The sequence below is a fragment of the Gadus chalcogrammus genome, chromosome 11 (genome assembly GCF_026213295.1).
Source record: "Gadus chalcogrammus isolate NIFS_2021 chromosome 11, NIFS_Gcha_1.0, whole genome shotgun sequence".
NCBI lineage: Eukaryota > Metazoa > Chordata > Actinopteri > Gadiformes > Gadidae > Gadus > Gadus chalcogrammus.
This window is the reverse complement of record NC_079422.1, coordinates 26,438,559-26,465,794: the sequence shown is the minus strand read 5'-3', so window position 1 is coordinate 26,465,794 and position 27,236 is coordinate 26,438,559. Positions and strand designations below refer to the sequence as shown.

The window sequence follows — 27,236 nt, the reverse complement described above, 5'->3', positions numbered from 1 at the left end:
GCTCCACTGCATTTGCCTCTGGTGACGCTGAGGGCTACAAAAAGGCCAGATATGACCTACGTAGATCCATCAGCGAAGCCAAGAGACAGTATAGACTGAAGCTGGAGGGATGCTACACCACCGCAGATCCACGGCGCATGTGGCAGGGCCTGCAACACATCACAGACTACCAGCAGCGGAGCAGGGGTGTCACAACCAGCCAAAGCACACTGCCAGATGAGCTGAATGAGTTCTACGCTCGCTTCGACGACCTCAACACCAACAGAGAGATTCTACCAACAGAGGCAGCACAGAGCTCTTCACTCACGGTGACATCAGCTGAGGTGTGCAGGGCGCTGAGGAGAACAAACCCCCGGAAAGCAGCAGGCCCTGACAACATCGCGGGTCGTGCACTGAGGGTCTGTTCAGCGGAGCTGGCTGAGGTGCTAACAGATATTTACAATCTGTCCCTCTCACAATCTTCTGTGCCCACCTGCTTCAAGACCACCACCATTGTGCCCCTCCCTTAGAAAAACACCATAACCTGCCTAAATGACCACCGTCCCATCGCACTCACTTCAACTGTGATGAAGTGTTTTGAGAGGATAATCATGTCCCACATTAAAAAGACCATCCCGGACACCCTGGACCCCCTACAGTTTGCGTACCGTCGGAAAGGGTCCACTGACGACGCAGTAAACACCGCCATCCACACAGCTCTCACACATCTAGAGAACAAGGACACGTATGTTCGAATGCTGTTTATGGACTACAGCTCAGCATTCAACACGGTCCTCCCAACCAGACTGTTGACACCTTCCCTCTGCAGCTGGGTTCTGGATTTCCTCACGGACAGACCCCAGACAGTCAGAGTTGGTACCCGGACATCAGGCACAAGGACGGTGAGCACAGGGACCCCCCAGGGCTGTGTGCTGAGTCGGCTGCTGTACACCCTCTTCACCTACGAATGTGCCTCCACCCAGCGCAACACCACCATCATCAAGTTTGCGGATGACACGACAGTCATCGGACTGATCACTGGTGGGGTGGAGACAGACTACAGGGAGGAGGTGGCTCAGCTGGTGTCCTCTGTGGTGTCCTCTGCTGGTGTCCTCTGGCCACACAAATAATCTCTCCTTAAACACAGAGAAGACTAAGGAGTGGATTATCGACCCAAGGAAGAGGAGAGACCAGCACAGTCATTCATCATTACACATCAGCGAGACTCAGGTAGAGAGGGTGAAAACCTTTAAATTCCTCGGCACCTACATCAGCGAGGACCTCTCCTGGTCTCACAACACCCAGCACATTGCCAAGAAGTCTCAGCAGCGGCGCTAATTCTTAAGAAGGCTGAGGAAATTTGGACTGTCATCCAAACTCCTCAGCAACTTCTACAGGTGTACAGTGGAGAGCCTCCTGAGCAACTCCATTCACAGTGTGGTTTGGAAACTGCACGGTACAGGTAAGGAAGGCTCTCCAACGTGTGATTAAAACTGCACAATACAACTGTGGAGCAGCCTTCCCATCACTTCAAGACATTTACAACACCCGGGTTACAAAGAGGGCACACAACATCACCAAGGACCCTACACACCCCCAGCACACACTGTTCACACTGCTACCATCTGGCAGACGCTACAGGAGCATGAAAGCCAGAACAACCCGACTTCAAAACAGTTTTTATCCACAGGCCATCAGGCTGCTGAATGACTCTCTTAAACACTGATGACACCCTGTATTTGCATTATATTCAATACTGAACTGTATGTATTTTCAACTGTGAGCTTCATTTGCACTATGTACTTATCTACTAATAATATTCAACATCCAATTTATATATTCAAAAACGTCTATATTTCAATGTCTTTCAGGGCCTTCTGCTGTATGCGAACATTGCACATGCTAAATAGCACCTTATATTTAACTGTTTTGTTTAGCTAAATTCTGCTCTTTGTACAGATATTTATAGTAGTATAGTTTATTTATCTACTTTTATTTTAATTATATTTTGTGTGAAGGGAACTTGCAAATTAAGAATTTCATTGCCCAGTGCAAACTATGTTTCCATTGTGTGTATGACAATAAACGATCTTGTATCGACAGCGATCTATTGTAGTTTCACTTCTTATGGCTAATGTACTTATTGTAAGTCGCTTTGGATAAAAGCGTCTGCTAAATGCCCTCAAGGTAAATGGATTCACCCTCTGAAGTCCTCAGGGGAGGGGGGGTAGAGTTTCAGCCCCTCTTTCTCCATTATAATAGCCACTTCTATAACCACTTGCATATTGTGGGTCAGGGGGTTTGCTTCCCCTCATCGTGTGCCACATGCCATCTCAGTCATAGGGATGCACCGAAATGAAAGTTCTTGGCCGAAACCGAAACCCTAATCTACTGAAACAGTTGGACCGAAGGCCGAAACCGAATACCGAAAGTGGCTTTTTCTGTTTTTCATAAATTTTTCTTTAAATTTTCACCATTGCATAAATCAAACAATTAAATGTCCTTTATAAACTTTTTTGTCTTGCTTTTCAATAAAAAAAAATCAATTACATATTTGATACAAAATATTTATTTAATACTGAACGTTTTCTAACATTCCAGCAGACATTATAGCAAAAATAGTTATTATTTTAATAAATAAATAAATAAAAATGTTTGGTGTATTATGTTCGGCCTTTTTACTCCTTCGGCCGAAACCGAACATTATGTTTTGGGCCATTTTCGGCCGAACATGTTCGGTGGCCGAATATTCGGTGCTTCCCTATCTCAGACCCACGCTGCAGGGACTCAAACCCCAAACCCTGGCAGTGTTAATGCCTGGCTCTACCAGTTGAGCTACACAGGGAATCAAACAGCCCTCTCAGGGGTTCATGCTCTGCTCTACTGGCTGGGCAGCTGTGATGACATGAGGTCTGCTTTAAGACACTCGAAGAGGTCTGGATAATCAACACGCCCGTTTTGTTCTACTGCTGTGTACTAGAGAAGCCAGCAGGGGGGGCACATAGATAGCTCCAGTGTGACCTTTCTGAAGATGAGAGAATCACCAGAGTCAAGGGAATTATATTATAAAAAAAACTTTAATAAAAAAATCTCATAAAGTGCAGTAATGTACATAAGTAGTAGTCAGCAGAGCCGTAAGCGTTGTACATAAAGGAGCCATAATGATTGTTTGAGTGTCCTCCACCTTCCGGCTCCACCTTCACGGAGCGTACACCACCCCGGTACCCATGTCCACGGAGATGGACATGTCCACGGAGACGGAGTCCGTGTTCATCGACTTCACCTCAGCCTCCCTCCTCTCCTCCATCTCCCGGTTCTCCAAATGGATCCTGAGGACCTCCTTCTCGTCCGGTCTCTCCTCCGCCTCCTTCAGCTCCTCCTCCTTCTCCAACTCCTCCACCTTCCTCAGCGCCTCCTTCTCTGCCTCCTCCTCCCGCCGGAGCGTCCAGTAGTAGCAGAGGTTCTTCTCCGGAAAGGTCACCTTGGCCAGGGGCAGCTTGAATATCCGGACGCACTCGGTGGTGAGGAGCAGGAAGGTGAGCGCCGAGAGGCAGAAGGGCCAGGTGCAGGCGGGAAGGCCGAACTACGGACGGGAGAGACCGTCAGACCCCCGGGGAGACTTAAGGAACATTCAAATGAGGCGGCAGTAGCTCAAGAGGTAGAGCGCGTTGGCTGATAACCGGAAGGTTGCTAGTTCGACCCCCTTCTGCCCGGAGGGTTGAGGAGTCCGTGAGCGAGATGCCTCGCCCATGACTGTACCTGACGAGCTGGCTGTCGCACTGCGTGGTCGACTCCGCCGTCGGTGTGTGCATGTGTGAATGACTGGTTGTATGTGGCTTTGGATACAAGCGTCTGCTATATCCCCTAAACGTAAAATGTAAATGCAAGTGTAAATGTGAGCACGGCGGAGACCTGAGTCGGTCGTACTCACGTTGGACATGATGTTGGTGATGGCGGAGCCGAGGTAAGCGCAGAAGAAACCTGGAGTGGGACAGAGCAGAGGCACAGGAGGTCATTGGTTTTGTCGAGCGCAGAACGGCTAGAGAGGCGGGTTTGGAGGGGGGGGGTGGGGGGGGGGCGACGTCAGGACTGCAATGTCGCTCCCCGGCTTTTGCAAAGGAATCAAGTCTCACTCGTTCAGAGTTCACCTGGAGTCTGGATAGCCTCCTACCTGACCCCCCAACTCCCCACCCCTCCCTTACGCCCTTATTGTATGTTGTACGTCCTTGCACTTAAAAAGAAGCATTGTAGAAAAAAGCATTGTGTAGCATCTTATCCTAGCCATCTTTGTTGTTTACGGGGAATGGGTTAACCTAGTGATTGTTAGTGTTTGGCACTTTGTTCTACTAACATCCTTACTTTACCGACAGAGATATATTGTCATTTCTCTTTTTTTTCTGAAGATGTTCTTATTGTAAGTCGCTTTGGATAAAAGCGTCTGCTAAATGCCCTAAATGTCAGTTTGAATTCTGAGTGCTACCTACCACAGGTGAGAGCCAGCAGATGCACCTGCCAGGTGAGTGCGTAGAACATTCCCCCTATCGCGATGCAGGCCAGCACGCTGTTGTAGCCCCACAGGCCGAAGTAGATGTCTCCAAAGGGCGCTGCCAGGGCCAGACCTGCACGCAGCAACAACACATCTTCTTTATACTAGGGCTGGGCAACGATTAAGAGTTTTAATTGCGATTAATCACATAGTATGGTGAGTTAACTCGCGATTAATCACACTTTTAAAATGATATTTTAAATACTCTCCAATTTAAGTTAAATGAGATTGTCAAATGGAATGACACTTTATCATTCGTACCAAATATACTTAATGAGCAAAAACTAGGCCGAGTGATCTTGAGGGAGTTTTATTGTCTCACTCAGTGTGGGTTGAATATGAAACACCATCGATTTGGGAATTGTAAACAGGCAGTTAATTGGTACAATTGTAAACCAACAGTTACTACAAGTGTAGTTAAATTCAACTAATTAGCGCCATAGATTTGGGAATCGTAATCAGGCAGTCACTTACTGCAAGTGTAATCTAATGTAAAGTAAGTGGAACTAAAAACAAAAATGATTTCTGATACGTTGACATTCTGTGGGCAAAACCTTTAAAGGCATAGAAAGAAAAAAAAAGGATCTGCGATAATGCGTCAATTTGTATTAATCGTGTTAAAACAGGATTGCGTTGACGCGTAATTAACGCATTAACTTGCCCAGCCCATTTTTTACGAATATCCTGAATGCTAGTGAATGTTGGTGTTCTTTAGGTAAACACGTGATACTGAACACTGAAGGAGAAGGCTCTGGGCTGAGACTCGTACCTGTGGCCATGCCGATGGCCGACCCCAGGACACCATGGACACACGTGATGGGGGAGGAGAGGAACAGCGAGAGGATGAACATCCCCCCGGTCCAGGGGTTGTCACACCCGTAGACCTGGCCCACGCCGACCGGGACCGACCTGAACAGCTGCGCACACCATCAATCAGTGGCATGTCACCGTATTGGTTGTCACTTTTGAACACATCACCCTGTAGCCATAGAAAACCTAAAACTGGTTCTCGGAATTGTACCGTAGACCTGGCCCACGCCGACCGGGACCGACCTGAACAGCTGCGCACACACACACACACACACACACACACACACACACACACACACACACACACACACACACACACACACACACACACACACACACACACACACACACACACACACACACACACACACAATGCAATCATTTAAACATCAATCAGTGGCATGTCACCGTATTGGTTGTCACTTTTGAACACATCACCCTGTGGCCATAGAAAACCTAAAACTGGTTCTCGCAATTGTACCGTAAGCCATACGTGGATAAAGAGGTTGTCGGTTAAAGATCTCTGTCTGTTTCTAGAGTGACCTTCACTAAATCACATCATCAACATTTCAACACTAGCCTTGGAATGTCCTGACTGGAATGTCCTCTCTTGCCCCTCCCATAAAGGTTAAAGCGATGCATGGTGGTTCCTTAAACAGTGGTACAGCTGTCAGCCGTCTGTGAGTGAAAGGCTGTTATAATCTCTGGTCCTTGGACCACAAGCCTTTGAAAGGAGTGGCTTATTTTCAAAATCTTGCTTTTCTCTGCTCTTTTCTTGCTCCCACTCGTTACAAGTCTCCAATCTCACCGATGGAGTGAGCTAGAGACACCGAGAGAGATACAGGGAGAGACATAGAGAGAGGGGGAGAGAGACACAGAAAGACAGAGAGAGAGTGAGCGAGAGACACCGAGAGAGATACAGGGAGGGACAGAGAGAGCAAGAGACACAGAGAGACAGGAAGAGACTGAGAGAGACAGAGAGCGAGAGACACCGAGAGAGATACAGGGAGAGATAGAAAGACACAGGAAGAGACAGAGAGACCTAGAGAGACCTAGGGAGAAACACAGGGGGAGAGTCAGAGACACACGGCAGGAAGGACAGAGACCCGGAGGTGCCACTCAGTGGCGGCTGGTGGCTTTTAAAGTGAGGGAGGAAGGACTGCGCGCTTGGTTGCCATTGGCCTGCTTGCACTGTTGGGTGTATGGTGGCATAAGAATGTGAGACTCAAGTTGTTTTAGGGTGTTTTGGTGAACTACAAAATAGCAGGGAGGGAGTTATGTGAATACAATTTATACAAAGCCACCAGTGGCATCACTGTAATTTGAGAAGGAAAGGATGCAAAGCATATTAGTCAAATCAGGCCTACTATTGATTTGTAAAAGTAAATAAAAAAATCTGGGCCTATCATTGGGCCTAGATCTCGACAAGTGTCAAGATCACGTTGGTGCTCACCAACGTGATCTAGACACTTGTCGTGGCGTTTGGTTGCCCTATCATGATTTTTCACATCAGTGAAACCATGAACAGCCGACGTTGGAGATTTGCTATTATTCATAAGAAAACAGGGCCAGCAATACAGTCGATTGCTTGTAATGCTACCAGTAAGCCATGCGTACCTAGCAAACCATGTGGCACTCACAACACTGACGTTGCCATTACTTCTGGTGACCTTGATTTTGGGAAGTGGTCTACCTCTTTCTTTGGTCGCTAATTTAGCACTGTAACTCAATGAATGGAATGCTTTTTTTAATAAGAAGTTAACAATGTCCTCCGTTTCCAATGTTTCCATTGTGCATTTAGGATCTCGCTATCGCAGATTTCACTTGCTCTGCGTCTCTGACTGAGCACCGCGGCAATGCAGACCAGGTTTGTTATCGATAGCGTTGCCAGATTGGGCAGATCTCCCGCCCAATGATAATTCTTCCAGCCTAACATGGTTAAAAGTAGCCCAATTGGGTGGGAAATCTGACCAATCTGGCAACACTGCTCAACATCCAGGGATCCTGCTTATTGGTTCATAGCGCAGACGGATAGATTTTTGCGCGAATCAGACCCCTTAAGGTCCCACCCACTCAGAGGAGGACTTTCCTCCTCTCTCCCATTGAAACCCATGTTATCCACCGGCCGCCAGTACTTTCGGGGAAATGAATGGGAGTCAACGGAGGCTAAGGGAGGACGTTCCTCCCTGAAGTAATTGTAAATAGGCGAAAGGGGGTGCTAATGTCCCTTTACCCAGGGAAACAAACATTATATATTCAAAGGCAATAAAGTAGTCATATTTAAGGGCATTAATTCATTACAATAGTCTGGGCATCTACATCTTTTTATTCTCAACAATGTTAGGGAGGATCTTCCTCCCTCTCCTCAATGGAGAAGCCTCCACTGGTGCCACTGACCTTGGCCAGGTCCAGCTCCGCCCAGGTGATGTTGGGCAGCTCGCTGCGCGGCTGGATCAGGACCTGGGGGAAGTAGTTGTTGTAGTGTCCCGTGGCGACCATGTGGACACACACCAGGATGTTGAAGGGCAGCGTGAAGACGGGCAGGTCCCAGCGGCTGTTGATGGACGCCAGGGCGCTGGAGACCACAGGGCTGAGGGAGGAGGGCCCACGTTGGTATCCACGTCCTTAACGGGCCAACGCCACACACACACACACACACACACACACACACACACACACACACACACACACACACACACACACACACACACACACACACACACACACACACACACACACACACACACACACACACACACACACACACACACTATGGAAACCCCACCAGAGCGCAACGCGTACCCGACGGGTTTGGACAAATATTTAGAAATGGTGGCCGGGTAATTTTACTGCTCTGGGGAAGGCTCGTTAATTTGAATTCCATAGGCTACCTGTCCTATAGAAACTCTGAACCTCCTGTTTGAATGTGTGAAATTTATCGTTATCGTGGCCTTTGCTGGCAATGTGAATTTCAATTGGTTGTGATTCTGCGCATTAAGCGCTAGTCGCGTTCATCTGTTAACATTTCCAAATGCCTTGCAGTGGTTTAATAAAGGCGTGCTTTCATACACAAAAACGTGTCATTAGTGTGAGACGTCGTCCGTGTGAAAAATAGACTTTAACTGTGTCGGGCTCGGACATATACTGTACATCTTGATGCCTGTCAGGCTCGGGTCGGGCCTCGGTTACCTCTCTGTCGGACGCGGGCCGGGCTCGGACAGAAAAAATGCGGCCCTTTGCGCTCTCTAACACACACACACACTCAGAAGGGGCCCTCACCACATCGAGGACATGAAGGCGTTGGCCAGCAGCAGCCACCAGTACCAGTCTCCCGCCGCCGAGAACACCGCCATCAGCAGCCCCACCAGGATGCCGTTGTAGCCGTAGAGCCCAGCAGCGATCGCCCCCCTGCAGACAACGGAGAGAGAGGTGAGCGAGGTGAACGACGTTCAACGGAGGGTCGGCGTTTATCGTAGACGGAGAGAAAGGTTAACGAGGGGGGCTGCATGGGGCTCAGGAGGTAGAGCGGGTTGACTGGTAACCGGAAGGTTGCTAGTTTGATCCCTGAGTGTCGAGGTGTCCCTGAGCAAGACACCTCACCCTAACGACTCCTAACGAGCTGGTTGTCGCCATGCATGGTTGAGACCGCCGTCGGTGCGTGAACGTGTGCATGAATGGGTGAATGTCAGTCAATATTGTACAGCATCGTCAACAGTGAGAGAGCGTTAACGACGTTCAACGAAGAATCTGTGTTAACAAGGTTCATCTGCAATCGTCGTTTGATCTAACATCCGTGCATGATTCATGCGTCTGTGACATGTTTTGACGGCTATTTGATGAGGCAGAGCGTGAAGTGTGATTTATCTCTCTGATAACAAGTCGTACGTGGAATGCGCTGCAAGCGTTGGAGCAGAATGCTGAAATGCAAACGCAGAAAGCCGCAGAGCAGGATAGCAAATCCAAAGACCTCAGAAAGGCCCCGGATACGTCATCCAGAGGCTTTCAGAAGGATCCAGGATGCAACATCTAGAGACCTTCAGAAGGACTCAGGATGCAACATCTAGAGACCTTCAGAAGGACCCAGGATGCAACATCTAGAGACCTTCAGAAGGACCCAGGATACGTCATCCAGAGGCCTTCAGAAGGACCCAGGATGCAACATCTAGAGACCTTCAGAAGGACCCAGGATACGTCATCTAGAGACCTTCAGAAGGACCCAGGATACGTCATCCTGAGGCCTTCAGAGGGGCCCAGGATACGTCATCCTGAGGCCTTCAGAGGGGCCCAGGTGCAGGGTGCGTGAGGGGGCGGCCTCCTACCTGCTCTGCCGCAGCAGCAGGGCCGACAGCGTGGCGAACAGCGTGCCCACGAAGCCGTTGAGGGCCAACCAGCGGCTCTGCAGGATCAGGCCCCCGAAGATGATGAGGCCGCTCAGGGGGTTGTTCACGAACATGACCTGGGCGGCGCCACGCAGGATCCAGTCCAGCAGCTGCAGCAGGATGAACTGCTCTGTGGGGGGGAAGGGGGGGGAGGGGGAGAGGGGAGGAGGGAAGGGAAGGAGGGGAGGGGAGAGGGGAGGAGGGGAGGGGAGGGAAGGGGGGGAAGGGTGGAGGAGGGAATGGAAGGAGAGGAGGGGAGAGGGGAGGAGGGGAGGGGAGGGAAGGAAGGGGGGGAAGGAGGGGAGGAGGGGAGGAGGGGAGGAGGGAGGGAGGGTGAGGCACCAGTGAGAAGAGAGAAGACAGTCAAGAGTTAATTTAGGAGTTCATCTGGTCCCAGCGCACTTTAGTTTTTATTTTTTCTTTACCTTGAGCGCAAGAAAACGACAAGAAGAACGACAACTACAGCGAGGGGGAGCAGAAATAGTGTCGGTGACACAGCAAGATCCCAAACATGTGATGAATGTGCCTGTTGAACACAAAAATACCATGAACACCTGACCCTCACATCGCCACCTGAGGCCTACTCGGAGGCCCGCCCCTCTCTCCTGCCAGTAACGCACATGTGCAGCCCCCCCGTTCCAAGTGAGACACCCCCCCCCCCCCCCCTCCCAACCCATCCCCCCCCCACCCCTTTCCCTGACGCGCGTCGACTTACTTTCCATCCACTTGGCAAAGGCGTTCATGTCCCCGGTGAAGCAGGTGACCACCGCAATGACGCGCGGGCTCATCTTCTTCAGGGCGCCGTTCCAACACGGCGCCCCCTTGGCCACGCCCCCCTTGGGCGGGGCAGTCTTCTCCACGGGCGACGCTTCGACATTGCTGGCCATTAAGGGCGTGAGTTCCTGTTGGGAGGGGACAGGGGGGGGGGGGGAAGAGGGGGTCAAAACTGGAACAAATCGCTGCGACAATAATTCGAGTTTTAAAAGCCATTGTATTTTTTGGATGTGGAAATTTGATTAGATTAGAAAACTGTATTTATCCCAAAGATGGGCAATTTCGTTCAGTTTCCAGTCTCACATAATAAATTACTTAATAAATACAATAAATAGCAATAGGAGGCAGACAAAAACATATATCAAATGCAGTCCAACACACACATTTAACTCACAATTAATTTCAGCCCGTCAGTAACAACCACCCTGCCCCCGGAAACACCCAGCAACACTGGTGTGCTCTCCACCTACTCCTGACTTTTGTCATCATTTAGTAACCTGATGGTTGCAGGGATTAAAGAGTGGGAGTACCTCATTGTTCTTGTCCTGATTGGACAGTAGCGCCGCCCTGAAGGCATTAGTTTAAATTCTTTACTGAGGACATGGTCTGGCTGACTGATAATGCATTTAGCTTTCTGGACTGCTTGTTTGTTCCACAATGAACTTATGCTCTTGAGATGGATGCCAGTGATCTTAGAGCAGATCTTCACAATTTTATTGAAACTAACGTGACGTTTAGTTTCAATAGGCTGACGTTTTTTAGGGACGTGTTTTGACCGATGCAGGGCGCTTGTTTTCTAACATGGCGGTTCGGGGGGACAGAGTATAAATCTCCTTCAGAAATCGCAGTGAGGACTTACGGTCAGTGCAGAGCAGGGCGGTCCGGTGTAACGGAGGGAGCAGCTTGTCTTTCTTGGAGAGTCCTGGGTAAACAAATATCATATAACAATCGACGGAAATCCAGCAGTTCAAAATGGTTAGGATGTGCTCTGAATATTAAGCAGTCTTTAAATTTCTGCCCGTAAAAAACGAACCGCAATATCCATGGCAACAGGGGTACTATTTTTTTGACCGTTCAGCAAATTGTGTTAAAAAAAACACATTTTCAATATAATTATTCAGCAACTCATTTCGTCCCTCACAAGATTTTTTTTTCTTTTCAATTTCTTACATTGTTTCTTTCCCATTGCTTTGTTTATTTGTATATTTTGTTTAGAAACTTTGGAGGACATTAATTAAGATTACATAAAAAATCTGTACATAGACCTCTACATGACGAAAACTGCACAGTTACTGCGTTGTTAAGGCTTTTCTTCTCCAAAAACAGGGCAAGATTTAACCAATATTAAACTTAAATCCACCAGTACCTACATTGTGTCACATAACTAGTCCCAAAACGTGTAGGCCTACAGATTTTGGGGCAGCAGGATACATGTCGGTGTGGAAGCGGTCTTACCTCTGTTCCGAAGTTTCCAGGCATGTGTATGAGGCTGCTCAAGGTTGCTTCTGAAAAGACATCCCTAAGCCTCAAAAACAACGACTTTTAATACAGCCGGAGGAAACTCCTCCTCCATTCCATCTCACTTTCCCTATCTCCGCTCACAACGATTAGGCTACCTCTCTTCTGTCAACTGATTAGTTCCGCCCATACCCATATAGGAATGTCAGTGACATAACTGCAACATAGCACAGTAGGGCCTCTAGATCAGTAACCTCTCTCTTTTAACACCATCCCACCCATTATTCCAAAGGTTGAACACATTTTAGATTATTCTACCTAAAAAACTGTCACTGTGACCTGCAAATAAAATGAATCAATAACTCGAAAATATTTTTTGAAAGTATAAAAAGAAAATAACGGTATTTAAGTCACAGAATAGATGGAGTCTACCAATTTCAAAATTGTGTAGCTTCTCTCAGCTCACGTTTAGTTGAAGTGTGCAGTCATGTGGCCCTCAGATGGTTTATGATGAAAATGTGGCCCTCTTTATCATAAAGTTGCCGCATACCTGGGCCAATCTGGCCGTGGCCCGTGTGGCCGTTTTCAAAAACCTAAAACCGTGCTCGAATGGCCCCAATGTTCTCTGGCCTGCACTCACACTAGGCCATCTGGCCGTGGCCGTTGGCGGTCGCAGCTGTGGCCTGGCCACGGAAGGCTCTTGTACATACGTCATCACGTCCGTAACACGTCATTCACCAAGCTGCCGCAGCATGGACCATAATAAAGTCTGCCGGCAGTCGAGTTTAACAACAATGGATAACAACACAGAGAACACACAAACAGTTTAACCGCTTGACGCGATGTTTACCGTTTAATGGGAAAGAAGGCTCGTCGCCTATATTATGTCTGTGGTCGTCGTCATGGTGACTATACTCATCCAGCTCAGTTGCTAGCCGTGCGTGTGCGCGTGTTCGGCATCTTAGCATCTGTACCGTAGCAGCCCGTGCCGTAGCAGCACACCTCTCCCAAGTGGCCAAATTGGCCCGGCCTGGCCAGACTGGCCACACTCACACTGGCAGATTTGAGCACGGTTAGGTGCTAAAATGGCCACGGCCACGGCCAGATGGCCTAGTGTGAGTGCACACTAGGCCATAGCACATGTCCAAAGTCTTGTTTTCCTAGTTGGGCATGTGACGTATTGATACAGGTTGAGACATTTACTCGGTTTGCAGTTAAAATCTCCCATTAGGAGACACGGGGGTCCCGGGGAAGTAGATTGAACTCTTCGAGTTACACAGTATATCTCAACACTGGCCTGGGAACGCCTCGGGATCCCCCCGTCAGAGCTGGTCAATGTGGCCCGGGAAAGGGAAGTCTGGGGGCCCCTGCTTGAGCTGCTCCCCCCGCGACCCGACCCTGGATAAGCGGACGAAGATGAGATGAGATGAGATGATGAATTCAATAAGTCATTACATTATGCAACGCTCTCCGATCCCCAGAGACGGCGCGGTCGACGCTGACAGGAGCGCAGATCACAACAACCGGAGCACGGGCGTTCGACGGACCGCACCTGCGGGGGATAAAAAGGTAAAGATAAAAAGTGGGGGAAAGGCTTTAAGCGTCTATGAAAGTAAATAATCATGGATATCCAGCGGGCTGCACTCGTTATGCTGATATTGATTTGTTTCAGTTGCAGAGTCTGCAGACCGGTCGAACTCCTTCTCCCTCATTCTGGTGCTGAATGTGTTAAATGCACTGGCATTTTTATTTGTGTTGTCAAGCATGCGTTTTATTTGGGTGTGTTGCATTTTCTCGAAGAAAGTTGTCCAATCCCGGGTTGCTTTAACTCACTTCATTTATTATAAGTCGTCGGCATGTTTCGGCATGGTAACTGAAGCTATACGGAGGGAATTGTAGCTAAAGAGTGGAACACGTGTGAGAGATAATAACTCTGGCTACTACGGGACATGGGCAAAGGCCCATGTCCCCTCGCGGGTGTCGCTGGAAATCTCTGGTCTATGGGCCACGGGCAGAGGCCCGTGACCCTACGCGCGCGTGGTTATTAATCTCTGGTCTATGGGCCACGGGCAGAGGCCCGTGACCCTACGCGCGCGTGGTTATTAATCTCTGGTCTCTTCACACTGGGTGCACAGGTAAGAGACCGTCAAGTGGTCGTGGGCTAGTGGGCGTGGCCGGGGTGACGTAATGACTTCGGCTTCTTCGTATATATAAAAGTGCTGCTATCTGTGGCTGGAGCAGCCTCCAATAAGGTATTGCTCCCCTTGTGGCTATGTATAGTATTTACGGTTTATATGTTTGGTCCTGCTTCATTTTGGTCTATGTGTGGGTAGCTTAGATTCTTAAAATACGTAACAGGTGTCTGTCCAATTATCCAATAGACATTCCGTCTCCTCTTTGATCCATGCAGAGCCAGTCATTTTCACCCGAAGGTCCGACAATGTGCTGATGGAGTTACCGCCAATCAAACAATATTCCATAATGCGCGCGGCTGAGCGGGTGCCTGTTAAAAGAGGCGTATTCTTTTTAGAACTGGATCGGACCGAGTTGCGTTCGCTTTCACATCTCAAGCGAACCGCACCAGGGTTAATTTGGAAGCGAACCGAGACCACCTCTTCAGGGAGGTCTCGGCCGGCTGATTTGGTGCGACGTACCGAACCAAAGGACCAAACTCGTTTAGTGCGCACTTAATGCTGTTGGTGTAATACTACAAATAAACGTATCGTCATGTAATCCAATGATAACAGTGTGTTCTAAATACCACCTTTAAATTGAAACTGTAACGGAATACAGTTAGGGCCTACTTAAAATGTTCTGAATAGGCTAACGCGGATCCCCAACACTGCTTATGATATAACTCTTTTTACTAATTTTAGTAATATGACTTTGTCACTACGCTTTAAAGCAGACGTATCCAACAAAAAGTTCAAAATCACACAACATAGGCTATTAGTACATAAAGAGTAGCCTATATAAGCCTGAAGAGGAGGTTTTGGGAATTTGCTGGCTTGAGAATGGGTGTCGCTGAGAACACAGGGTTGTCCAGTCAGAGTTCCGGTTATAGGCTTTATTGTCCAAAGGTGCGAGCAGGACTGTATGGGGTCGGCTTAGCTCAGGAGGTAGAGCACTTAACCCTAACTGCTCCGGATGAGCTGGCTGTCGCCTTGCATGGTTGACTCTGCCGTCGGTGTGTCAATGTTTGTATTAACGGATGTAGGCCTAAGTCGCTTTGGATAAAAGCGTCTGCTAAATGCCCTAAATGTAAATGTAAAATGTAAATGTATGGATGTAGGCCTTGGTGTGATGCTAACGTGTAACTATGTGATGGGTGGTGCGGCCTCCGACACCGCTATATTGAAATACACTTTCCCATTTCAAATCCTTCATGTTCAATTATATTCTAGTCTAGCCTATAATTTATATAACAAGAAATAGTTATTGGAAGACCTTATAGCTGAATCACGCAAAGATGAGAGAGATATTCGTTCAGTAGCAATTATTATAGCTAGACCTACTGGTAAATCCCCCCCCCCCCCCCCATATTTTTATTAGCTGTTGAATTCTGAGTGATGTTTTATAATAGGCTACAAAATAGTATGGCTCTGCTAGGCTATAATTGCATACCGCAGGTTCATTCGGTCAAACGTTCCCCCCTGTCGACGGACCACCCTCTCGCTAGGGGGCGCACTCGCCCGTTTCATCACCGGAAACGCTGGTGTTATCTTCCGGAGAGCAGGGGACTAAGCATCGGCTGCTGCGTCTTGTCCTCGTACACGCCTAAATCTGCTGAAATAACTGTTCTTTCCTCAGTTTCTCGGCCCGATCCACACCGTCCAGGCCCCATGGGGAGAAGCAGAAGCCGCAGTCCGGCCCGCCGAGGTACGGTGGTCCTTAGTGGCCCATAGGAGCCCCACGGCGCGTCTGTCGACCGCGGTTCTAGGCAGTGTTGCCAGATTGGGCATTGGATCTAGAACGCTCTACTGCGTTACATATCTGGATTTAAAACTTTAAAAACCTATATGGCGATGCCAGCTTGCTGAAGTAACTATTGTTGTGTATTTTAAAACGTTACATTAAGGTTATTAAATTGTGTTATCCGTCACAATATTGATACTGTGGTGTTATTTACTCTATTCTGCAACGTGTATTTTATGGCATCAAGGTATCAAATATGTGTGTTATTTGTCTGGTTTTGATAAATCGTGTGTTCATCACTAACAATATATGTTGCTTGGTTTATTTTTTTATTTGCTCCGTCCCCTGCTTTAGGAGAGCCCGGTTGTGTTAATGAGCAGAAGGGCATGTTAACATGCATATATTGTATTTTTGCTTGTCTTTCATGTTCTTCGCTCTGCAACATTGTTTAATTATACATGAAATGTTGGTAGTGTATGAAAACTTGTAGTTTATTGTCATTGTCAGTCTTTTAAGTTATTTAGTGTTTTTCAAGCGTCTACAGTACCTATTTTGGTTTATATTATTGTGTGTAGGACTCAGCATTTTTGTTTTTGTTCGAAAAATGTCCCTCTGTCTTTCAGTAGAGAGACGCCGATCTCGCTCAGCTTCGAGAGATCGCGAGAGGAAGCGGAGAGAGAGGGAGCGTTCCCGCTCACGTGACAGAGACAGGCGGAGGAGCCGCTCGCGCTCCGGCCACAGGCGGCGTTCCAGGTAGCTGCACGAAGTTCGGATCTTTTTTTTCGGAATCGGATCTTCGGAAACCGTTCGTTCAAACAAACAAATCTTTCCGAGTCGGCTAGATAAACGCCACACATGGTAGTAGAATGGATGATAATTGGTAACACAGTGACTACGGGTTCTACGATACAATTTGTTTAAGGCAGACAAGGACACACAGTACAAGACATAGCCAACATTCTCATTTTCATATTCATCAGCATTTAAGGTTTACTTTTGAACATGAAGGAACAATGTTTCTTTAGGATCTACTTTAGTACACACATTTAAACATAGAAAAAAGGTCTCTATAAAGTGATTAGCGTGCGCAATAACAAGAACTTAACGAATGATCGGATCCACTCACAGATACAGATCTGACATACGCAATCATAGAAGTAATGCACATGTAGACATTCAAGATTGAAATAAAAAAATAAACGATCTAATATACGAATCGTACTTAGGATCTAGCAATAGATTGGTTCGGTTTGAACCAATCGTTCATGAATCGCACATCACTAGTTCCAGGTGAAGTTGTCATGTGGCTCTCGCAGTACATGTGTCCCGTCATGGAGAAATATCCATTTAGATGAGTGTGCCGAAGAACTGGTAATCCAATACCTAACCCTTTACACAGAACCTTTCCAATGAGTCTGAGGTCATGAGGGTATTCAGGGCTTTTGGCTTTCCTGGGTAACCAATAGGATGTTTTACATCAGATTCAGAGCACTTTATTGTTCCTGTCAAAATACAGACTCTAATTCAAAGACTGACACGTTTAGTCAATACTAGCTTATTTAAAATGTTACAATATTATTATACAATATTATAGATCTCTATTTACTGGTGTAAATAGATGCTGTGTATATTCCATAAATCGGAATCACATGTAAACTATGATGGTGGACTGATCGTGTTCCAGGCATTGGTCAGACCCATACTTACCCCTTGTTGAACCATTCCTTCACGGTGGCCAAATCGTGTCAATCTGACCTGACCCCAGCGCCTGTTCCAGCCCTGTGCTCGGGGCTGCCCCCTGCTGGCTGCGGTTGACTGGTCTGCTGGGGCGTGCGGCCGTGTTTATATTGAAGCTCTGGCGTGCCCAGTTGGACTCGACCCAAGTGTGGGTCAGAAACCCGCTTTCTCGCGTGATGTTTAGATACCAGGTAGAGTTAGTGTCTTTATGTAGTCTTTGAGTGACCTCCAAAAAAGCGCTCACATAAATAAATCGTATCAATTATTATTATTATTGACTCATCTAGAGATGACATGCAGACCTCTATTCCCTCTATTGACCAATCGATGAGGACTCGGTTGGGTTCCAGTAGACCCAGATGGTCTCTGGTTGAGTACAGCGCTCCATACTACTGTTGGTACGATGGTGCTACGCGATAGAGAGTCTGGTGCACCAGGGCTAGCCCCCACTCACCCTGCCGTCTGTGTGTCCCCCGCCCAGGTCCCCCCCGCGCCGCGCCCGGTCCGAGTCTGACTCCCCCTCCAGGCTGAAGGAGGCCAAGGAGAAGGAGGTGAAGCCCATTGAGATCTCAGGTAGCCTTTTGGTATTGATATGGATTTTGGTCAGTCTGTTTTAGAATTCAGACTCATTTATGAGTCGGCTTAGCTCAGGAGGTAGAGCAGTTGTCTTGTAACCGAAAGGTTGCTAGTTTGATCCCCGGCTCCTTCTAGGTGAGTGTCGATGTGTCCCTGAGCGAGACACTTAACCCTAACTGCTCCTGACGAGCTGGCTGTCGCCTTGCATGGTTGACTCTGCCGTCGGTGTGTCAATGTGTGTATTAACCGATGTAAGTCGTTTGGATAAAAGCGTCTGCCAAATGCCCTAATTGTAAATGTAATTTACATTTAGGGCGTTTATCAGAAGCACATTTTTCAGAAGAATGAGAAAAAAATACATCGCTGTCGGACCAGTAAGAATGTTCATAAAAACAAGTCCCAAGCCCTAACAATCACTAGGTTAACCCATTCCCCTTTTACAACAAAGATAGCTCGGGTAAGATGCTACACAATGCCAAGTACTAAATGTGTAAATAAAGTGGCAGGACGTACAAAGTCAAATTAATTTGTATAGCGAATCAGACACAGTGGTAATTCAAAGGGCTTTAAAATAAAATTGAAAGATATATAATTATTCAAGTAACAACAGAATAAAACAAAAAAGAGATTAATTGAAAACAAATGTGTACAACATACATTAAGTGCGTAAGGGGGGGGGGAGGGAGGCTTTGCAGAGTCCAGGTGAACTCTGTGACTCCTAGTCGAAGGATCCTGCGTTTGATTTCCCCCTGAGGACATCCTTGATCCAGATGCCCCGCCTCCGCCCCCCTCCTTAGTGACGTGCGTCAGAGTTCCCTGTGGAGGTCCCTTTGGACGAGTCTCATCCCCCCATACTAGAGGTCACATGAGTCTGCCGTTCATCACGGTATATCTCAGGTTTAAAACCGTTAGAACTGCAAGGATTGACTGAAGACACCCCTTGTTTGTCTTCCCCCAGCTGAAGACATGAAAGACAAAACCGAAGAAGAGATCGAAATGATGAAGACGATGGGATTTGGCTCCTTTGACACCACCAAGGTCTGCTGTGCACTGTGGTTGTTTGACCACATGGTGGAGCCGTTGGCCACAGTTGGTCTCACAATGCCAGCATGCATGAGATCGCATTAGTCATCATTTGCAGCTGAAGTTTTTTAATAGGAGTGCATATCAAACATATTGGCTTTCCTATAGAGCCTGAAATGCCGGATATTTTTTCTTTACTCTTCCTACTATTTATATTATTACTATTATGTTCTGATGTTTATGTTTGTTCTCTTGAGAAAATCATCTGTTCTAGAAGGCTCTCCTACCCTTGGGGTTCTGTAGTTGTTTTACCGTCGCATTTTGGCAGAACAAAAGAAACAAATATATATATAAATAAGTCATGGCTCTAGTCTCCACGTTTGTGGTCGTTTATCGATCGTTAATCAATCGTTTTGTATCCATACAGGGAAAGAAAACCAAAGGCTCGGTGAATGCACATGCTACAAATGTTTCCCAGAAGAGAAAATACAGGTATGGGCATCCTCAGCACCTCTGGTACCCAACAACTAAGGTTTAACTTAAAAGATATTTCAGTTGATAAAAGGCTGAGATCTGGTTCCACGTCTCGGATAAAGTTTGTGATGGATTCTATCAGACGATTAGGTGAACTTATTCGGCCTCCTCCGTCGGTGAGCTTCTCCATCCTCTGCCCCCGTTGTTCCGACCAATCACCTACGCAGGTGTTTCTATGCAGTGAAGCGGGCGCTCCGATTGGTGGGCGATGATGTAATGTTCTGGTGTTGCAAGGGTAACATGATGTCATGTTTTTTCGATCCACAGGCAGTATATGAACAGGAAAGGTGGCTTCAACAGACCGCTGGACTTCATCGCTTGAGGGCAGTTTGTGAAGATGCTCGTATATCAACGCTCGTTTTTTCATTTTGATCTTGTGTGAGAAGTAGTCCTTTTTTTTTTTTTTTTTTTTTTTCTCCAGACTTCTATGTGAGGGGAAATAGTCTGTAAATATTTTTACCAATTTATGAAACTATGACATTGCATTTTTTGACAGCTGGGGAAGAGATGTCTGCATCCATGTACTTTTCATATGAAACAATAAAACATTAAACAACAATAATGATGCATTGTGCATTTAATCAATATACAGATTAATGGCTTTATCAAAGCTGTGATCCGTTAGCAAAAATCCAATTTGCATGCAGGAAAAAATCGAAACATTTGGTTGATTCAGTAAATTATGCTGCTTGCTAAAACGAATGACTAGAAAGTTTAGGTTTTATTTGTAAGGGGCAAATAATCAGTGATCATTGAACCCAGAGCACCTCAATATTTGTAATCGAATTACTATTACTGCACCCGTAAATTATTAGAAACGACCCTGTCTATCCCCTTTAGTTCCAGGAATATCACTGCGATCCCAACCTATTTGACCATTTCGACGCTAGCGCCATTATTTCTGCTATGCATGTAGGATTTTACTGGAGGAAAAGAATGCACCAATCACAACGCGGCAAGTGACTGACCAATCTGCGTCCTCGGCGGAGTACAAACAACAAGAGCATAAAACCAATCGACGCGATACACCGCGAACCAGCATGGTAGAGGGGCGTGACGCTGTCATCCTCATGGACCGTGTGTCCCAACCGCTATTGGCTGAAAGCTCCCAATCGTAGAGCGCCTACACGTAACGGTGCAACCGGCGACATTGTGGCTCGTCGACGGTTGGCGTTAACGAAGCATACGAACGGCAACTAGAGCCAAAATGGCCGACTACAACACCCAGTTGCAAAAGAGGGGCCGAGCTTCTTAGTTAGAAGGACACAGGCTCTGTTCAATCAGACGGCGGTTTAGTAGTTCCAGGAGCCAATCAGATGGCGGCATACATGCGCTGTGTGGCAACCACAGCGCTCGAGCTGTCGCTGAGATCAACAAGCCCCTGTTTTGAAGCGGTTTCATAAACACGCACACTCACACACACACACACACGCACACACACACACACACACACACACACGGGGCTCCCTGATGTCAGCCGCGAACCGTTACTCCAGCCTGACACGTTAAACCCGCAGGTACCTCCCGGACCCAGGACCTCCTCTCCGCTGGAACTTTCACCGCAACTAGCTCTTCGTTTACCCGGTTTTCCCACTTGAGAAGCTTTTGCGAGCAGCGTTGAACCAACGATAATTCGTGCCGCTTTATTTGTCGCGGCGTAAGGTCAAGAACGGAATAGATAAGACTCGGAGGTCGTTTATTCTGTAACTTATTCGCAAGCGAATGTAGATTTTGTCCTTTTATAAAGGAGTCAACAGACAACTTATTTTCAATAACGAATTGATTAACCGATCTACCGTAAACCACCGAGGAGCGATCGTAACCTACCGAAGAACTACCGTCACCCGCCGAAGAACAACCGTAACCCACCGAAGAACTACCGTAATCTACCGAAAAACTACCCTAACCAACCAAAGAACTACCTTTACCCACCGAAGAACTACCTTAATCTACCGAAGAACTACCGTAACCTGCCGACGGCTGTCAGCTGTCACCGCGGCGGTCCAGCCCCTCTCAGCACCCATGTTAGTAAATACACACCGTGTGTTATCCGGTTTGATCTGCAAACTGATGTAGTCCCCCGTAGTTTTTCTCTATCTAAATATAGTGCTTCATCCCCAAGGTGGTTAAATAAGCTGGACGATTCTTCTGCTAACTAATGTTTTCTTCCCTCATTCTTGTTAGTCTATAAAGTATTCCGTCCGCTCGACTCTAACCCCACGGTGGTGTCGCTTGTCCCAGCAGCTCTGTCTCAGCACCGGGTCGTGCAGCACTCGGACCCTCGGACCTCAGGCCGAACAGAAGCAGCCAGGCAGCGGGTCGTGAAGCACTGAGTCCTGCCTCGGATTGTTTTAATATCGGTGTTATTGTTGAAAATGGCGTCGTTCGGAATGGTGCAGATGTTGATCGAAGCAGCCGAGTACCTTGACCGCAGGGAAAGAGGTAAACAATCTGACAATGTAAGCAGATGTTGCTTCTTTTATTGCATTAGCACGGTATGTGTTTCCCCCCAAAACATCGGAGTCATCGGCCGTAGTGTTTCAGAATAAATGCACAGGGTCGATCTTTTTTTTTTTTTTTTTTTTTTTAACATGTCAGTTGCATGCACATGCAGGGACAAACATGAACGCGATTAATATAATAGACACAACAGCTGGATAAAGTAAAGCGTGCATGCAATTTGTGTTTGTATGTCGGCTTGATCATGCAGCGCAAAGCGACCCCCCCCCCCCCCCCTGCTGGTGTTTTGGTTTGGCTAGCGGGGTTTACCTCAGTTCAGGATGACATCATTGTCCGAACCAGCGGGGAAAAAAGGAAAATACAGCATGTAAATAATGTGAATACGAAGGAAACCGCCTGTTGCATGTAATGCGTGTTGTGAACATCGCAACACACCGCTACAAATACTGTTGCTTAGCCCGGTTCCAGTTTTGTGGGATTTTATGATGGATTTGACTCCCTCATAAGAGGGATGTTCTCACAGAGCAACAGCATTGGCTCCATATGTTGTGTGTTGTGTTGTTGACGCGTTGTTGTTGTTGATGTGTTCCCAGAAGCGGAGCATGGCTACGCCTCGCTGCTGCCCTTCACCAGCAGTAAAGAGAGGGACAACCTCAAACGCAAGAGCAAGAGCAAGAAGAACACAAGTAGCAGGTACACCCTCCCCATCATACAGCTACTGCTGCTGCAGTGTTGCCACCCTTTGCCTGCTCGCTGCCAGCATGTCTTCTACCCCAGCCCGGGCTAAAGGCGGCCCGTTAATAAGTCAGAGAATTATTGAGAATGCATGCAAGCTGGAGCCGTTGGCGGCTGATTGCAGAGGTCTCACACGCAAAGCAGTCGTTACGCTTTGGAGAACATGCACACAGATAGGCCGCTTGTCTCGTCAGTCCCTTAACCAGTTCTTTACCAGTTTTTTTCTTTTTGACTGATGGTTGCGTTGAGCGTTTCTTGTCACACACTGGGTTCAGGTGGATGGCTGCAGGGGGAAGCCTGCAGCATATCCAGCCTTGTCATCATGCACACAGAATCACCTGCCTTGTCATCCTTGTCTCTCCCCTGGAGGGGTTAACCATGTTGTGGAAGGGTTAACCATGTTGTTGAAGGGTTAACCATGTTGTTGAAGGGTTAGCATGCTGGGCGGCGGCCCTAACAGGCTAACGCAGGCGGCCATGTTCCGATTTGGGTCACAGCTCTTGAGCACTGCGTTACCGTACCGAGCCAAAGGCTTAGCAACCCATTTGTGACGCTGCAGAAGGCCTAATGGGCTGCAGGGGCTCAGCAGGTAGAGCTGATTACCTGGCTGGATCCCCGGCTCCTCCCGGCTGAGGGTGTGGAGGTGTCCCTGAGCAGGACGCCTCCCCTTGAACGCCCTCGTCCTGCTGGCCGCTGCCCTGGGGGGCCGGCACCGCCGTCGAGCGTGGAGCGGGGGAACGTAGGGGGCTCATCGGTAGGCGCTCTGAGAAGCTGTGGATTAGGGAGGCTGCAGTCTGTTTACCTGTGTGTGTGTGTGTGTGTGTGTGTGTGTGTGTGTGTGTGTGTGTGTGTGTGTGTGTGTGTGTGTGTGTGTGTGTGTGTGTGTGTGTGTGTGTGTGTGTGTGTGTTTGGGTCAGTGTGGGTCAGGTTTTGCCTACCCAACATGTTGACGAAATCGCAGAAACGGAAATGAAAATGCAGAGTTTAATAAACGTTTTCTCAAGCTTCCTCATTGTGAGTGTGTGTGTGTGTCCGTGCGTTATTCATGTGCAGTGTTTGGTAATATCAAGCAACTAGGAAGGTTGTGAGATTGTGGAGACGGTGCCATGCAGGGACATTGGTTAGGTCTCCCAGATGCAGCGTGTGGTTCTTGCTGAGGCTAATGGCTTTCGTGCTGCCCCACGATCATAACAAGCAGTCAGGAACAATATCCTATCTGCTCACGAGCAGGGTGGCTCTCGGGCCTGAAAAGGCTTGTCATTACTGAACAAGCATTCTGTTTCTACTCTGCTCAGCCCCTCTGAATGTAGGTCATTCAGAACCCTGTTTGAAGTCCCTGTATGTTCGTGTGTGTGTATGTTTGTGTTTGCATTCCAGCGCAAGTAGGGCCAGCCCTACATATTCCGGTTGTTCCTCATGCTGTGATGTATAAGTAGAGGGGGTTGGGTGTGTAGTGTGTGCATCATGTGTGTGCGTGTGTATGTGTGTCAATACTATAGGCTTCCCCATCCCCCTTTGCTCTCGCTAGCTCTCTTGCTCTCTTTTCCCTCCGTATTATCTCCTCTCCATTCATCTATCTTTCCATCCCTGCACTCTCACCTCCTCCTCCCCCTCTTTCTACACATCCTCCCCCTCTCCCTCCTTGTGTCCCACCTCCTCCTCTCCACCTCCTCCTCCTCTCTCAGTAGACAGAGGCTTGCACCAGCTCCTCCACCCGGGTTGGACGCCAACCCTTCCCCCACAGTGCAGACTCACACGCTGAATGCTCTACAGTAGCGATGCACTGATTGGGAAATTGTGCGCTGATACCGACACAAATGTTGTGTTATTGGTTTCTTATCAATTCCCCCATTTCTGCCAGGGTAATGCAACAAATGAATTAAATAACCTTTAATGTAGCACCTTCTTTCATACGACAAAGATTATGTTTGTGATAAATATCTGTTTTCAAAATTGAAACAACAGACAAATATTGTCCACTGCCATCGGTGAATGTCATTTTATTTGCTGATGGCTGTTTTTTTTATTTATTATTGAGTTACTCTTGGTAGAATTCTATAGCATCTATAGGGACGAGAGAGAGAGAGGGAGAGAGGGAGAGAGGGAGAGAGGGAGAGAGGGAGAGAGAGAGAGAGAGAGAGAGAGAGAGGTTTGAGACCGGTCATGCATGACCGTGTTTTCTGAGCTAGATGGCCGCCATAACCACGTAGCCAAACGGCTCTGCTAATCCCAGAATATTATGGGCCAGGCTAAACCGAGCCAGAACCACGTTTAGAACCAGCATTCTGCTGCAGCACTAGCTACTACACAAGTAGAGACCCTCATCCTAGTCAGTGTTCCCAACATGGACCCCCGGCGTGGGGTGGAAGGGGACGCCAGGGCCCGCAGCGTTGGTGGGTCCCCCCCCCCCCCTCGCCTGAGTCTAAGGTGTTCTATTTTGGGCGTGTGTCCCCCAAGCCCCTCCCCAACTGCCAGCAGACGAGCTGGCCAGGGGGGATAAACCGTCTCTCACACACACACACACACACACACACACACACACACACACACACACACACACACACACACACACACACACACACACACACACACACACACACACACACACACACACACACACACACACACACACACAGAGCAACGTTAGCCTCCCCGATACCCTAGCCAGCCAGCACCGTTAGCTTCCCCAGACTTTATAGTCTCCCTGATGCAACGTTTGTGCCGTGTGCGGACAGTCCACGGACTGCTAATGCATTTGCGTGCCCTGTCGACCGTGGCGTTGCAGTGGAAAGACAGGTTTGCACGCTGTGCCGGCAGAGTGAATCAACATCAGAGGCCTCGTCACGGGACACACCGCGGTATGAACCGTGTGCCACTTTAGGTCCTCTTTCTTCCTGCTTCCACGCACCGCCACTTCAATAGGGTGGAGTCCCAACGACACGCTAGCCCTGTTATGTCATCAGAGGCCTCTCCACCACTCCCCCAAACCGTCCCCCCCCCCCCCCTCTCTGTACTTTGAGGGGCCCCCCCACCCTGTGAAGACGGACAGCGCCCAGATCTTGTCTCGCTGCACCAACGTGTGTTTCAGGGTGTGTGTGTGTGTGTGTGTGTGTGCTCGTGTGCGCTCACATTGTTGAACACTGAGAGCTCTTCAAGGTAGAACTAGGAACCTTTTGAGATTCTGAGATTCTCTCCCCCCTCTGAAGGTCTGACCTTTGCCCCCCAGCCAGTGCCAACCCATGTCACTGGGCTCAGCTTGGCCCTCTCCTCTCAAGGACCATGTTAAGTGGAGGTTTCATAGGGAGGAGAACACTACTTTAGAGCAGATATATCCCGCCTTGAAGCGCAACACACTGCAGTGAGTGAAGCTCTTTGGAACTGTAGGTGTTGTCACCCTGTCCTACGATCCTTCTACTGATGAAGCCCATGGGGATGGAAGGTGAACGTAGTGTGTGTGTGTGTGTGTGTGTGTGTGTGTGTGTGTGTGTGTGTGTGTGTGTGTGTGTGTGTGTGTGTGTGTGTTGTGGGCTTGTGCCTCCTGGCGGAACTGGATTATGCTGGTGACTTTGGGGTCTCTTGGTGCTGTAGTTCCTGCTTGTTCCTTTTAGCCTGTGGCTCAACCAGCACACCCTCTCTTCTTCCTGACTGTCTGTCTGTCTCTCTACCTGTCTGTCTGTGTCTCTATTTCTGTCTGTCCGTCTGTCAGTCTGTCTGTCTTGTAACGTGACCTTAACTCCGACCAGTGACGGCACATAGGAAGTGGGAAACCTCTCGTAGGAACTCGCAGTTCTTAATGCACAAATGTCCGTTTTTTCGACTCCTGTGCTAATGACGTGTTCTGTTTCTGTTGTGTCCTCAGGTCTACGCACAACGAAATGGAAAAGAACAGGTATGTAAAGGCCGTGTGTGTGTGTGTGTGTGTGTGTGTGTGTGTGTGTGTGTGTGTGTGTGTGTGTGTGTGTGTGTGTGTGTGTGTGTGTGTGTGTGTGTGTGTGTGTGTGTGGGTGGTGTGTCTCCTTTGGTTCTGTATATAGGCACTCCTCTGCCGTAGCTTCACAGTAAAAGCCCTCTGAGTCAGTGGGCGTGGAACCAACAGATCCTGGACCAGTGAAGCTCATGCCTCTTCACACACAACGCGTTTCCTGCTGCCTTTTGTTATTTATTATTTTCTTCACATTACATAATGACCTATTATTATTATTATTATTATGCAATGTGGAGTCCGGCCTTTGAACACAGTGGCTGGTTTTGTGTGCGTTAATGCTTTATGGATACTGTGAATACAGTCTTACTGTGAACCGCCCTCAGTG

The 27,236-nt window shown here is 48.0% G+C and overlaps 3 protein-coding genes across 5 annotated transcripts in view; 2 read left to right on the top strand and 1 right to left on the bottom strand.

Moving 5' to 3' along the window:
• Positions 1-2,169: 2,169 nt before the first annotated feature.
• slc14a2 (solute carrier family 14 member 2) lies at positions 2,170-12,020 on the bottom strand. Of its 2 annotated transcripts, XM_056602959.1 has the most exons (10): positions 11,944-12,020; positions 11,348-11,410; positions 10,430-10,616; positions 9,655-9,844; positions 8,615-8,743; positions 7,733-7,925; positions 5,295-5,442; positions 4,464-4,598; positions 3,911-3,960; positions 2,170-3,562 (listed from the first exon to the last, which is right to left on the bottom strand). In XM_056602959.1, the coding sequence occupies exons 1-10, from the start codon at positions 11,965-11,967 to the stop codon at positions 3,179-3,181; spliced, it is 1,503 nt and encodes a 500-aa protein (XP_056458934.1). In that variant the 5' UTR covers positions 11,968-12,020; the 3' UTR covers positions 2,170-3,178. The 2 variants fall into 2 exon arrangements, with proteins under 2 accessions (XP_056458934.1, XP_056458935.1); XM_056602960.1 differs by lacking the exons at positions 11,348-11,410; positions 11,944-12,020 and adding an exon at positions 10,140-10,240 and having other exon boundaries at positions 10,430-10,518.
• A 3,577-nt stretch (positions 12,021-15,597) lies between these two features.
• On the top strand, positions 15,598-20,324 carry snrnp27 (small nuclear ribonucleoprotein 27 (U4/U6.U5)). Of its 2 annotated transcripts, none has more exons than XM_056602515.1 (6): positions 15,598-15,825; positions 16,488-16,614; positions 18,080-18,171; positions 19,133-19,212; positions 19,625-19,689; positions 19,999-20,324. In XM_056602515.1, exons 1-6 carry the CDS (start codon positions 15,789-15,791, stop codon positions 20,051-20,053), a joined length of 456 nt encoding a protein of 151 aa, XP_056458490.1. In that variant the 5' UTR covers positions 15,598-15,788; the 3' UTR covers positions 20,054-20,324. The 2 variants fall into 2 exon arrangements, with proteins under 2 accessions (XP_056458490.1, XP_056458489.1); XM_056602514.1 differs by having other exon boundaries at positions 15,602-15,825; positions 16,485-16,614; positions 19,999-20,323.
• A 783-nt stretch (positions 20,325-21,107) lies between these two features.
• mxd1 (MAX dimerization protein 1) overlaps positions 21,108-27,236 on the top strand; it is an 11,723-nt gene continuing 5,594 nt past the window's right edge. The window contains exons 1-4 of the mRNA XM_056602513.1: positions 21,108-21,755; positions 21,976-22,173; positions 22,785-22,884; positions 26,786-26,815. Coding sequence (XP_056458488.1) covers positions 22,107-22,173; positions 22,785-22,884; positions 26,786-26,815 — 197 coding nt within the window. The 5' untranslated portion in view covers positions 21,108-21,755; positions 21,976-22,106. The remainder of the gene's footprint in view (positions 21,756-21,975; positions 22,174-22,784; positions 22,885-26,785; positions 26,816-27,236) is intronic.

Excerpts from the sequence above, each read along its gene's own strand:
- slc14a2 (XM_056602959.1), bottom strand. The coding sequence starts at position 11,967 with ATGCCTGGAAACTTCGGAACAGAG. Across the intron at positions 8,744-9,654 it reads CTGCTGCTGCGGCAGAGCAG|GGGGGCGATCGCTGCTGGGC; the intron begins GTAGGAGGCCGC and ends CGTTGTCTGCAG. Across the intron at positions 3,961-4,463 it reads TCTGCTGGCTCTCACCTGTG|GTTTCTTCTGCGCTTACCTC; the intron begins GTAGGTAGCACT and ends GTCCCACTCCAG.
- snrnp27 (XM_056602514.1), top strand. The coding sequence starts at position 15,789 with ATGGGGAGAAGCAGAAGCCGCAGTCCGGCCCGCCGAG. Across the intron at positions 16,615-18,079 it reads GGCCACAGGCGGCGTTCCAG|GTCCCCCCCGCGCCGCGCCC; the intron begins GTAGCTGCACGA and ends TCCCCCGCCCAG. Across the intron at positions 19,690-19,998 it reads TCCCAGAAGAGAAAATACAG|GCAGTATATGAACAGGAAAG; the intron begins GTATGGGCATCC and ends TTCGATCCACAG.